Raw genomic sequence first — 13,259 nt, forward strand, 5'->3', positions numbered from 1 at the left:
CTTCACTCACATGCTCAGAGAAAAAAGAGCTGAAGAGTCTTAGCAGCACATGAGGAAGCTCTGGCTATTTTAAACCACGCCGGATTGTACTCAGGATATTTGTATATCTCGTGCAGCGTGTGACAGATTGTATGTACAATCTAAAGCCAGAGCAGAACTTGAGTTGCTTTGTTTTACCTTTTTATTTAGGATATTTCCTCATCTAACTGTAGGTGGTCGTGTGTGTGTGACAGAGAGAGAGAGACAGAGTGTGTTTGAGTGAGTCTGCATGTGTGTGTGAGAGAGAACTAGGACCAGGATGATTGCGGCCCAGCTACTAGCCTATTACTTCACTGAACTCAAGGATGATCAGGTTAAAAAGGTGAGTGCTTTCCGGTTCTTCTGGCTCCATTTTTTGACACATGTTTGATCGAGGGAGACTGATGGGGAGAAAAAGCTGAGGTTGAGAGGAGAGGAGAGCGTGTGTTTGTAGAGGTCATTGAGTTTACTCATGCTGTCATCATCATAACTGCTGAACTATTGGAGTTTTTTTCAGTACAGTGCACATCAGGAAATCCTTGTTATGTGAAACATGTCTTTAAGGAAGTGAATAAAACAGAGAGCATGTTGGGAGTGAAGTGCAGTGGTCGTTTCACAATTAGTTTTTATTGTAAGATTTAAATTGACCTGGCTCAACGAGACGTGTCAAACTGCACAGGGGTGTGTTTGTGTAGTGAGATGTGTAAGGACATGACTCACAGGTGTGCCATTGTTGCCATGACGTCCATTTTTAGAGGTGTGGCAACAATTGAGGCAATGATGAAAGGACAGATGAGAAGAGAAGGTAGAGGTTTACAAGAAAGAGCAAAGTTATTTTAAGGGTCCCTGAGTTTCTTTCATGTTCTGTTTAAAATGATACTTGCACTTCTGTGTTTACCTTAAATGAAAGAGAAAAGAATGATTTGAGTACAAATGAGTATGACTGGTAGCTTCTTTTGGTAGGTTTTAAAGTAGGATTGAATATGGAAAAAGTTCAAGGGGAAAGAGGAGAAGAGTGACATGAGTTCAGCGCCATGAATGTGTGTCTTTCATAACTTCTCAGCTGAGCAGCCTCCACTGTGCAACTTCTGGTATAAAACTGTCGAGACCAGTCTTGGTTGCCCAAAGGTGTGTGTGTGTGTGTGTGTGTGTGTGTGTGTGTGTGTGTGTGTGTGCGGGTGTGTGGCAAAGGAACTAAGGTTTTCCAGTCACTCAGACCACAACAGTTCACCTTACTTTTTGATTTAATGCTGTTCCATAAAGTATAACTGAGTCAGAGGAAGTTAAAATACTGTCAGACCCATTGGTGTCATCTTGTAATATCTTGTAATATCCTGATCACATTGTGTTTAAATTTATATGGTGCAGGGTCCCTTTAAGGTCGCTTTCTGATGATGTCACACATCATCATCACCAACTGTAGATTCTGCATCAAGCACCGATCCTTTCCCTGTATGCCCCTTCCTTCATTTCCCTCTCCGTCTGTAGCCACTTTCTCAGTTTGGTTAAATCTTTATTTGCACAAGGCGAAAGACAAAGCTGTCTTACCCAGATGTGACAAATTTATATCCGTAAAGGTAAAAGACATTTATCAGCAGCCAGGATCTGATGTAATACAACACATCTCCCTCCCTCTCTACTCCTGCTCTCTTCCTCTCACTGCCTCCCTAAAATAGGTCAGCTTTGAACCATGTGACCACAGGTGACAGGAGGAAGGCTTACACACAAATACACCCACACACACACGCACACACACACACACTCACACACACAAACATACTGTGCCAGGTGTGTAGCTATTGTGTAGCTTTTCAAAGAACAGAGTTTGTCTGGACCTCGACATCAACTTCTCTAGTTGTGAAACATACAGTCAGGATTTAAGCAACCACAAGAGAAAGTTTACAGATAATCAATTCGCTAATGTGGTTTCAGACAAACTGTGTGTAGCTGCAGTTGACAAAGAGCTGCAATCAGCTGAGTGTGTCCCCACTTCACTCAATCCACTGCAGTGTCCTTGACTGTACTCTTTGATACACTGTGGGGGTGTTAGCGGGCATCCAAAGTGCGTGCGTGCGTGCGCGCGCGGGGGGGGGGGGGGGGTGTAGAGGACAGTATTTTCCCACATGGCACAGCTGTGTGCACAACATCGTGCACACGTACATACACAATAGTCAGGTTTCAGTGCTTCTTTAAACCACGTTGCCGTGACGAGGAGAGCAAGGCATTGTTGAGAGGAGGAATGCAGACAGGGAGAAGAAGAAAAGAGACACACAGAGACACAGAGTGTGATCTTGGCTTCAGAGAGAGTCAGAGAAACGTGTGTCAGAGGTGTGTTGAGGGGGAAACACAGCCTTTATAGTTGCATGCGTACAGACTTGTACACCACAGAGGCCTCATTTCACCTTTTCAGGAAATGTCACTCTTCTCAACTTTAGTGGAAAAAGTGGAAGCTCCTATTTTGGTTAAAAAACCTCACAAATCTGATGAAGATGAATCATACATGTGCACAGTATTCTCTGTATTCAAGTATCCACAGCAGCGATCTGAGCTGTGAGATCAGATGATGCCCTGCTATAATAAAATGCTTAGGCATGGTTTTTGGCTGCAGAGTGCTGAGTCATAGATGCAAATTTTTAATCTGCAGCAAGAATTTAAGTCTGAGTTCGGTGGCTTTCTCGTAGTTCAATGTGGAGAATTGTGTACAATGCCTTTAATCAGCCCCTTTGTAACCCAGCACCCCTGGTCAGCTAGTAACACATTGTGATTTAATTAGACTAGCTAAAAATGCATTCTCCTACGGATTAAGAACACATTTAGAATTCAACGTACAGTTTCCAACATAGGAATTAATTACAATCCAGAACAGAAAGAGCCAGGTGATGATGGGAGAATATATCTATTAAGACTAATGCGTAGCAGTGTTGACAGGCAGCAGTAGTGTAGTAGCAGTTGGCATGTGCAGAATGGGTTGGCTGCTTAAATAATCTGAACTGATCTACATCAACTGACATCTAGAGGCGTGCACATGGCCTGCCCTAAACTGCCATGCTTAATTTATTCAGTCACAGAGGTGAAAATCTGTTTCTAGACGGTTAATCAGAATTGTGTACTTTGTACAGGCTACTTTAAATCATCAAGCCTTTATATGCTGCTTATCAACGCATTAAAGTATATGACTTACATGTTAGCAAACACGTGGCTAAATTTACTTGAAGGAGCTGTATTTACCATTCTGATTGATAATATAGCAGCACAAAATATTTGTTATGTAAAGATTAGTGGAGTATCGTGTACCTGAGCAGAGAATGAAGTCGCTCTCCCTCTGTGTGTTGACATCGGAGTTTCCCCTTGACCTAGCCGGGCCGGCTGCGCTTGCTTTAAGTGCATGTTCGTGCATGTGAGCGAGCTCCACTGGTTAGCTGATTGCCGCCGCTCTGCACTGCTCTCATAGGCTACGGCTGTTACAATTGATATTGCCGTCTCAACCAACAGCGTTGTTGGTAGCACCCACCCTCTGGTTCCCACACTGTTGGCTCTGTCAGCACTTTCGCTGTAGTTTGCACTGTTAGCGCTGTCAGCTAAATTAGCTATGAGTCGCCGGCCCACCGCCGACGCGTTAGGAGTCGTTCAGAGGCAATCAAAATGCAATTATTCCTTCTTGTCAAAATCCTCTGCTTACATTACCCACAATGCAACAGTTCGGTTGGAGATTCAGGTGTGTTATGGTAGTAGTGGCTAATGTAGCTTCAAGCCTCTCGTCTCAAACATGAGGAGGACTGGGCTACAGCTTTCTAACTCCACACATCCAGATTTCCTTTTATTCTCAAACTTGTAGTCTCCAGCCCCATTCATCAGATTTCTCACAGTTCCTTCTGGAAACACAAAAGTCTTTATACAATGTTTGTCTGCTTCTCATACACATCATTTAGCAAATAGGGTTTGGAGGGAGCTGTATGAACTCAACCACAAGTACAGACTGCACAGAGCTGCAGACTAGAATATTGATTCCCGATGGAATCACCAGTACTGGCAACCATTTCACATTACAGGGATGCATGTCCAATGTGATTATCAAGAATAAATAGAAGTGTTAAAGTGTGTCAGTACAGGACGATGAAAAGTTGGGAGAAAAGCCAAAGCTTTCTTATTTACTGTGGACCTCTACTCCTTATTCAGCCACAAGTTTACATTTTTATCACTTAAAAACCTTTGATGAGAAGTTCTATGTGGACACTGCAGATATTTGTAGTGCAGTAGCTCCAACTCATACTCTACTTTCATTTCCTCAGCTGACCTGGGTCAAACACACCACATGCAAAACTGCATATACAAATGCAACAGGCTCTGTGTCTGCTGTGTTTGTTTAACCTGTTTGGTGCCTTACCATAGGGGCACAGTGTCACATAAGGACAACTCAGCAGGATGCTAGTTTACCAAGTTGACTTTCACATACTTTAAACCGTTTAGTCTTTGTACTCTAAATACCTAAATACTATCACATTCTGAATGCATTTAGTGTGTGGTAGTGAAAGGTAGAAGGTACTGTCTGTGTGCATCGCGATAGAAAGAGAGCGGAGAGACATGTGGTTGTTTGAGTGTGTGTTTATGGCATTATTGAAATAGCAGATGCAAAGGGCACGCTGTCGTGTTGAAAGAGGAGGGCAGTGTCAAGCACCAACCACCGACTCGACCTCAGTGTAAAATACAGCTCAGGGTGGGTCTTGGACTGTCTAGCAGGTTTACAATGTATTTTACTGATTCTATGAAGGCGAGAGGTCACATTTAGTCAGCTGTGGGCTCCTGTATAACAAGAGCATGTGCTAATGAGCTTTCATCGCAGAGGCAGACTCCACATTTAGCCAGAATATAGGGAATGTAACACATTAGCAGTTGGACAGTGCGGTTCACATGTACAGTGGGTACGGAAAGTATTCAGACCCCTTTAAATTTTTCACTTTGTTTCATTGCAGCCATTTGCTAAAATCAAAAATGTTCATTTTATTTCTCATTAATGTACACTCAGTACCCCATCTTCACAGAAAAACAGAAATTTTTGCAAATTTATTAAAAAAGAAAAACTGAAATATCACATGGTCATAAGTATTCAGACCCTTTGCTCAGTACTGAGTAAAAGCACCCTTTTGAGCTAGTACAGCCATGAGTCTTCTTGGGAATGATGCAACAAGTTTTTCACACCTGGATTTGGGGATCCTCTGCCATTCTTCCTTGCAAATCCTCTCCAGTTCCGTCAGGTTGGATGGTGAACGTTGGTGGACAGCCATTTTCAGGTCTCTCCAGAGATGCTCAATTGGGTTTAGGTCAGGGCTCTGGCTGGGCCAGTCAAGAATGGTCACAGAGTTGTTCCGAAGCCACTCCTTTGTTATTTTAGCTGTGTGCTTAGGGTCATTGTCTTGTTGGAAGGTGAACCTTCGGCCCAGTCTGAGGTCCAGAGCACTCGGGAAGAGGTTTTCTTCCAGGATATCTCTGTACTTGGCCGCATTCATCTTTCCTTCAATTGCAACCAGTCGTCCTGTCCCTGCAGCTGAAAAACACCCCCATAGCATGATGCTGCCACCACCATGTTTCACTGTTGGGATTGTATTGGGCAGGTGATGAGCAGTGCCTGGTTTTCTCCACACATACCGCTTAGAATTAACGCCAAAAAGTTCAATCTTGGTCTCATCAGACCAGAGAATCTTATTTCTCATAGTCTGGGAGTCCTTCATGTGTTTTTTGGCAAACTCTATGCGGGCTTTCATATGTCTTGCACTGAGGAGAGGCTTCCGTCAGGCCACTCTGCCATAAAGCCCCGACTGGTGGAGGGCTGCAGTGATAGTTGACTTTGTGGAACTTTCTCCCATCTCCCTACTGCATCTCTGGAGCTCAGCCACAGTGATCTTTGGGTTCTTCTTTACCTCTCTCACCAAGGCTCTTCTTCCACGATTGCTCAGTTTGGCTGGACGGCCAGGTCTAGGAAGAGTTCTGGTCGTCCCAAACTTCTTCCATTTAAGGATTATGGAGGCCACTGTGCTCTTAGGAACCTTGAGTGCTGCAGAAATTCTTTTGTAACCTTGGCCAGATCTGTGCCTTGCCACAATTCTGTCTCTGAGCTCCTTGGGCAGTTCCTTCGACCTCATGATTCTCATTTGCTCTGACATGCACTGTGAGCTGTAAGGTCTTATATAGACAGGTGTGTGCCTTTCCTAATCAAGTCCAATCAGTTTAATTAAACACAGCTGGACTCCAATGAAGGAGTAGAACCATCTCAAGGAGGATCAGAAGAAATGGACAGCATGTGAATTAAATATGAGTGTCACAGCAAAGGGTCTGAATACTTATGACCATGTGATATTTCAGTTTTTCTTTTTTAATAAATTTGCAAAAATTTCTACATTTCTGTTTTTTTCTGTCAAGGTGAGTGTACATTAATGAGAAATAAAATGAACTTTTTTGATTTTAGCAAATGGCTGCAATGAGACAAAGAGTGAAAAATTTAAAGGGGTCTGAATACTTTCCGTACCCACTGTATGTTACTCTTTGTCCATGTTGACCCACAACTTGTTTATACTATTTAAACATGACTGCATGGTTAATCAGCAGGTCATCAATGTTTGTCTACATGTTAGGTCTCATTTAATGTATGATAAAAGCAAAATTGACCTCTTACAATGGCAGAAAAGTCACATGCTCTATGTTCATGTCAAAGCCTGAGTATATTTTATTGATTGTCTTTATCTTTTTTATTTTGAATAGACGTCTTTTGTGTTTATTTTCTGACAACAAAATCCAAATGTGATTTTATGCTCAACGAAATCTGCTGATTGTAATCTTTATGTCAAAAACACTGTATTTGTCCTTTAGTGTCGGCACACATTTTCTCAATTAAATCTATTTCTATGGTCAGCAGATGTTAAGTACACTCACACCCAAACTAGCATTGTCCTGAACCAGTTACCAGAGACCGGAGCTGTATAGGAAATGAATATGTGACTCCTAAAACAGGAAGTTAGAACATTCCCATCTAACGTCCGCTACAATGAGGAAACTAGTACATTATCACATGGACGTCACAGATGCATACAAACATTGTTTGTGTGTGAATAATGAGTCATGTGAGCATGTCTGTGTGAACTAATATTTAATATAAATCTCATATATTCTGGTAGTCATTGTTATGAAACAAACTGATGATAATCGGGTTAACTCTCGCTCAACTACACTGTAATTTTACAAAGCAAGTCGTAATGAACATGACATTTGACCATAGTGACTCGTTGTGTGTAACACTTGTGGATAAAGTAGGTCTTTGCTTCATTATAGAGTGTGATGCAATGATGGATTTCACCAGGATTGTTTAACATCCTGTTCCTGAAAGGCCAAACAGCTCAGGCTGTTGTGTGCCGTATCTACGACAGTTTACAGAGTGAGCAAGATCTACAGTATGTGCCAGACGTGCTGATCATTTCTTTAAGGCACACCTCATTTGTCTCTCTTGACCTCATCATTGTCATACCCATAATAAAGTCACAAGGAAGGCCTTGATAACAGCACAGAGCGAGTATCATTTCCTTCCTGGACTCGCTGTGTGTCACACCGATGAAGCTGTGGTTTTCATTAGATAGTGACTGTGCAATATGATCACAGTATGAATCAAAGAACTGCCCAGAGTTTCATTGCACTAAAGCAATATAAACATAGTTACGTAGTTTTGTGGCTCTGATTCATTTCTGGGTTAAGCAGAGCTGTGATCAATTAGTTCAGGAAGTGGATTATCGTCATGGATGACTAAAAACATTATGGATGGTGAGTTAGTTGTACTGTGTTTCCTGCATCATCATGGTTACAGATAAAAAACGCTGTCATTACCAAAGGGGATAGTGCTGTGAGTATCAATGTTGATATGTGGCACATGGATATTATTATAGTATTGCTGTGGGTTCAGATTTATGATGATTTTTTAAGATTAGGAAGATTAATGTCTCTATTATTTTGTCTGCTGTTTATTTTCAGATCGATAAGTACCTGTACTCCATGCGTTACTCTGATGAGACGGTAAAGGAAGTCACGCAGCGGTTTCGGAGGGAGCTGGTCAAAGGACTGGGCCGGGACACGAACCCCACTGCTGTATTGAAAATGCTGCCAACGTTTGTGCAGTCAATCCCTGATGGCTCAGGTTTGTAGGCCCTAACTCTGATTTTAACCATGGTTGGATTGTCTGAACTCCATCGAGTCAAGCACCTAAAAGAAATCAGTAACACAACAAGTTCGCCTCTTTTATCACTGTGACAACAAACTTAAGGCTGCACAGTCCAATATGAAGAGAAAATTATCAACCAAAATGACTTACAAATGTATCATTTTCATGTCCTCTTTCTTGGCTTTTTACAGCATTTGTACTTTTTGTTTTCTAAATAAAAAAGGTATTGACACAACAGAGACAGGGGGAACTATTTTGCCACCACTCAGGTCTGTGTGGAGTTGTATTCAAAATATTTTTACTATACGCAATATTGATAACCACCGCTGCACGTGGCTAAATCTTAACTAAGATGGTATAAATATCAACAAATACAAGCTGGTAAAGGGGATATCTGCACAACAAGATCTATGCAGTGTGCTAAACACATATATTAAACTGAGTTATGTAGTCATCAGGACAGTGTATTGCAATTGAGAGAGAGAGAGAGAGAGAGAGAGAGAGAGAGAGAGAGAAAGCAAAGGCCAGCTCTACAGCTCACTCTGTTGTTCGGCTGGCCCACACAAATTTCCCCACCCTTTGGCGGCCACGGTTTTCGCCTTTGGAGGCTGAAATATGGCATGAAGGTCAAGTTTGTAGGTGTGTGTTTGTGTTCATGCCAGTGGACCTTTTGACAAGCATTTTGACATGTCTTAGTAGGACAAGCACAAGTGTATTTAATAACATTAAAGATAGCTGCATGCCACTTAGGAGAGGCCCTGGTATTGTGCATGCTGGCTCACTGGAGTGGCTTATACTGGGACACTTAATAGCAGAATCTATTGAGTAGTTCACCAGTGATTGATCCGATCTTGCATGTATTTGGCATGTAGGAGGAAACTAAATGTAATGACGATAACACAGGGTGAACATGCAAACTCTATACAGTCAGTTGTGGTGCTGTGATCCAAACTAAGGTGCTTTTAGCTGTGAGTCAACAGTGTGAACCACCACAGTGTGTTATATTAGATTAGTAGCTGAATCACTTGTGACCATTGATGATAACAATTGAAACTGTTCAACAATACAATTCTGAAAAACAAAACCTTGCTGATAGATTAGTATGTAATGCAGATAAATGTTTTCTTGTCGGGTGACAAAAAGTATCATACTGTACTTTTCACTCCTCATCTGGCACCCTGTAGATCTCTTGCTTACATGAATCTAACCTAAACTCAAAAGGCAAAGCTACTGTTTCGTCTTTGGTATAGTGACTTATACAATGCACTTAAATCTTCTCTTTCCTTGTCATTATGTCATTGTCTGCTGCAAGCTGTCTAATCCTAATTTACTGCAGACGTTCTGCCCTTGTAACTCAGATGAATGTGTCAGAATTTGTTGATTTCTTGTACTTTGGGAAGAAAGTGTCTGTACTCGGACTGAGGTACAGATTGTATTATCTTCGTCAGATGAATAATAATTGAGGCAAAGCTGCAAACAAAGGTTGGCACAAAAGAAAACTTGTATCTACTTTAGTCCACATCGTGAGAGCACACACACACACACACACACACACAGACACACACACACACACACTCAGAGATTAGCACTAATCCTGCTGCCATTGTTAGAGAAGATGGTGACAATGAAAGTCAAAGTCTTAATGTTTCAAATGGTTGAACATAATACGTTAAGTCTAAATTATATTACAAAATAAATCTAATCTTTGTTTGTGTTTTTTTTTTTTTTTTTTTCAAGAAATACAAATGATATGGTGAAAAATGTATTTTTACTAGTAGCTGATGTACACTTAATCCTCTTACTTTCTCATATCTCTCTTCAGTGTTACTGTAAATCAAAAAGCGAGCAGAAGAGCATAGAGAGCATGAATTAGTCTGTGTTTTAATAATAAATCTAATCTGATAAATCACTGATAAAGACAGGAAATGTCTCGGCATCTTCTTACTGTGAGCCACTACAACATGTTTCATTATCAAATCTTCTGTCAAATGTGCACAGATATCAATAAACATCCATAGAAGACAGTGACCGTGTTATTCCATTGCTCTGCTCTCACTGCTCCTGACCAGAAGAGAATTTAAAATGATTAGAAAATATTTTGTCATAAAACAAACCATGACTGCTTTTTACCGACTGGCGTCTGTTGTGTTTACGTTCCTTACAGATACATTATCAGTCAGTCTGCACCACTGAGCTGACCTTGCATTCTGATCTGCACAAAAAGTTGTGGGACACAATCACAGTAATGTGAAAAAGCATTTCTGATACTATTGGAACCTTTACTCAGAATCAACATAACATTTTTAATCACTGTCTACAATTAGCATTTCCAACAATTTGAATAAGGCCTGTTTAGACTGGACTACTTAGTTGATATAAAAATAAATGGGCTCTCTACTCTCTCAGCGGCAGCAACACCAAGCATTAACTGATGTTTAGATGTTTAGGTAATCTTGTTAATACCTTCTAAATGGATCTACTTAAGGTGAAGAGTGCAGTTTGATTTGGTACTGGATCACCAAGGAATAAGAATTGGATGGAAACACCGTAATAAGAAGGGAACAGGCTGTGTATGCAATGAGTTACTGCCTGCTTTATCACCCCTTGTCAAAGGGCAGTAAGATCTCTATCAGAAGGTTTTAAACCAATTATGTTCCCAATTCAGACAAACAATAAACTACAGTCACTTCTTACTGCCAAGTGACCATGGACTAAATATACACCAGCGTTTCATGGGATTGAACTAATCACAGAGCGCAGAAACCATTAAGAGCAACACGGCATCCTTCCTACACAACGGAGGTTTCTCTCTGCCATCATGACATTTTCTAACATATTAACACACTAGTATTTATTCATGCACATTCTTGACCAGGCTGCCATGAAACATAGATATAGAAACAAGAATACGTACAAATAATAAACCAAAATATTATACTTTTTTTAGTATAAGGTTTTTAGTTCATCTTTTAAAATGTCCTCCTCTGGAAGGCTGTTCAAGTAAGATAAACGGAAAGTTAATCTGGCAGAGAAGGTTTAGGCAAACCTACAGTATACACACCAGCATACACGGACAAACACAAAATGAATGCATCTAAAAACATACACTGCAAACCTTAGTTCCTTTGTATTTACTTACTGACTTCTATATTGTATTTGTACGAGTTGATAGGTGACAGCTTTAGCCCAAAGACGAGACATAACTTCTGAAACAGCTTTATCTTTCCATACATTGCTTCTTCCATGTTGCTTATAGACCACACATTGTGTGACATTAATTCACTGTACAGTAATAGTGAGAGCTGTGTTTGTTTGCCAAGCTGACACAACGGAGACGTACTGTTAATGCATGTCTTCAAGTATCTGGCCGTTGAAATTAAATCCGTGTTCTTAAGTGAATGTCAACAACCCTTTCTTATGTCCCCAACTGCAAAATGACATTCATCCCCCTCTCTGTCTCTCTTTCTATTTTTGTGTCTCCCTCATCTTCCCACTTTTTCTGTCTCGACAGAGAAGGGAGACTTCATTGCGTTGGATTTGGGTGGCAGTAACTTCAGGATCCTCCGCGTCAGAGTGAGCCATGAGAAGAAACAGACTGTTCAGATGGAGAGTCAGATCTATGACACCCCAGAAGACATCATTCACGGCAGCGGAACAAGAGTAGGTTTATACTGAAATACATACACACACACACACACACACACAGAGTCTCTTCAGCTCAAACTGAGACGACCTCTCCCTCTCTCCACCTCTGTTCCAGCTGTTCGACCATGTTGCAGAGTGTCTCGGTGACTTCATGGAAAAGCACAGCATCAAAGACAAGAAACTCCCGGTTGGGTTTACCTTCTCCTTCCCCTGCCAGCAGACTAAACTAGATGAGGTGAAACACTTTTCTTTTTTAATGATGTTGCTGTAGTAGACTTCTTTGTGACACACAACACTTTCCATGTATTATTATCTTTTAGTGAAATATGTGATGATTATACATGCAGTCAATTTGCATTATGAGTTACCACAGGTTTAATGGAGACCTGATCCACAATATTGTGTGTGCCAGGCTCTGACCAACAAAACAAGTCTCCAATAAGTATCACATCTGTCTCTTCCATTTTCTCACTTCTGTCTCTCCCTCTGTTGTTCTCAGGGCTTTCTGATAACATGGACAAAGCTTTTCAAGGCCAGTGGAGTGGAGGGAATGGACGTTGTCAAACTGCTCAACAAAGCTATTAAGAAGCGAGGAGTGAGTCTTATCTTTTGTCTCATTTGACAAAGTTATCAACTTATTTATCCTAATATGCGTTTTGTTTAATTCAAACTGGGATGCAGAATGGCACAGATGACAGCAAACGTGCATCTGCTTTAATTTGTTTCAGGACTATGAGGCTGACATCATGGCAGTAGTGAACGACACTGTGGGAACGATGATGACCTGCGGTTTCGATGACCAACGCTGTGAAGTTGGCATTATCATCGGTACGGTATTAGAATAGTCAAGAGTTTGGTTGGCAATGTTCGAGTAAAATGGAATTCAGTACTCCAATCCAAGAAGCAGAATATAAATGAGATTAAACTGTAAGAATGTATGTATTTCTCTCTTTGATTAGGTACGGGCACCAATGCGTGCTACATGGAGGAGCTGCGTCACATTGACCTGGTGGAGGGAGACGAGGGCAGGATGTGTGTGAACACTGAGTGGGGAGCCTTCGGAGACGACGGCAGGCTGGAGGACATCAGGACAGAGTTTGACAGAGAGATAGACCGAGGCTCCCTCAACCCCGGCAAACAGCTGTACGTCAAACCAAAACTGTTACAGTTACAGTTTTTATTCCAGTCTTGTTCATGTTCATCTTTTTAAGCTGCGAAGGAACCACGGAATCGACTGATGATTAGCTGTCAGTGACTCAGTCGGCTGTTTCCACTGCTGGGGCCACATGCAATTTCAGTGGTACCAAAAATATGACATACCTCAGAATGTAGAGCGGTCGTCCACTAGGAAGGTCATACAGTCTACATTTCAAAGTGTCCTTAGGCAAGATACTGAACT

General features: G+C 41.3%; 1 protein-coding gene across 1 annotated transcript in view; it reads left to right on the top strand.

The window, feature by feature from the left end:
- LOC142969862 (hexokinase-1) overlaps positions 1–13,259 on the top strand; it is a 28,033-nt gene continuing 14,774 nt past the window's right edge. Inside the window, exons 1-8 of the mRNA XM_076109935.1 lie at positions 1–129; positions 234–361; positions 8,029–8,191; positions 11,727–11,875; positions 11,976–12,095; positions 12,360–12,455; positions 12,589–12,688; positions 12,820–13,003. Of these exons, the coding sequence (XP_075966050.1) occupies positions 299–361; positions 8,029–8,191; positions 11,727–11,875; positions 11,976–12,095; positions 12,360–12,455; positions 12,589–12,688; positions 12,820–13,003 (875 nt within the window). The 5' untranslated portion in view covers positions 1–129; positions 234–298. The remainder of the gene's footprint in view (positions 130–233; positions 362–8,028; positions 8,192–11,726; positions 11,876–11,975; positions 12,096–12,359; positions 12,456–12,588; positions 12,689–12,819; positions 13,004–13,259) is intronic.

Source organism: Anarhichas minor, unplaced genomic scaffold (assembly GCF_050575085.1).
Source record: "Anarhichas minor isolate MPS153535 unplaced genomic scaffold, ASM5057508v1 ptg000042l, whole genome shotgun sequence".
NCBI lineage: Eukaryota > Metazoa > Chordata > Actinopteri > Perciformes > Anarhichadidae > Anarhichas > Anarhichas minor.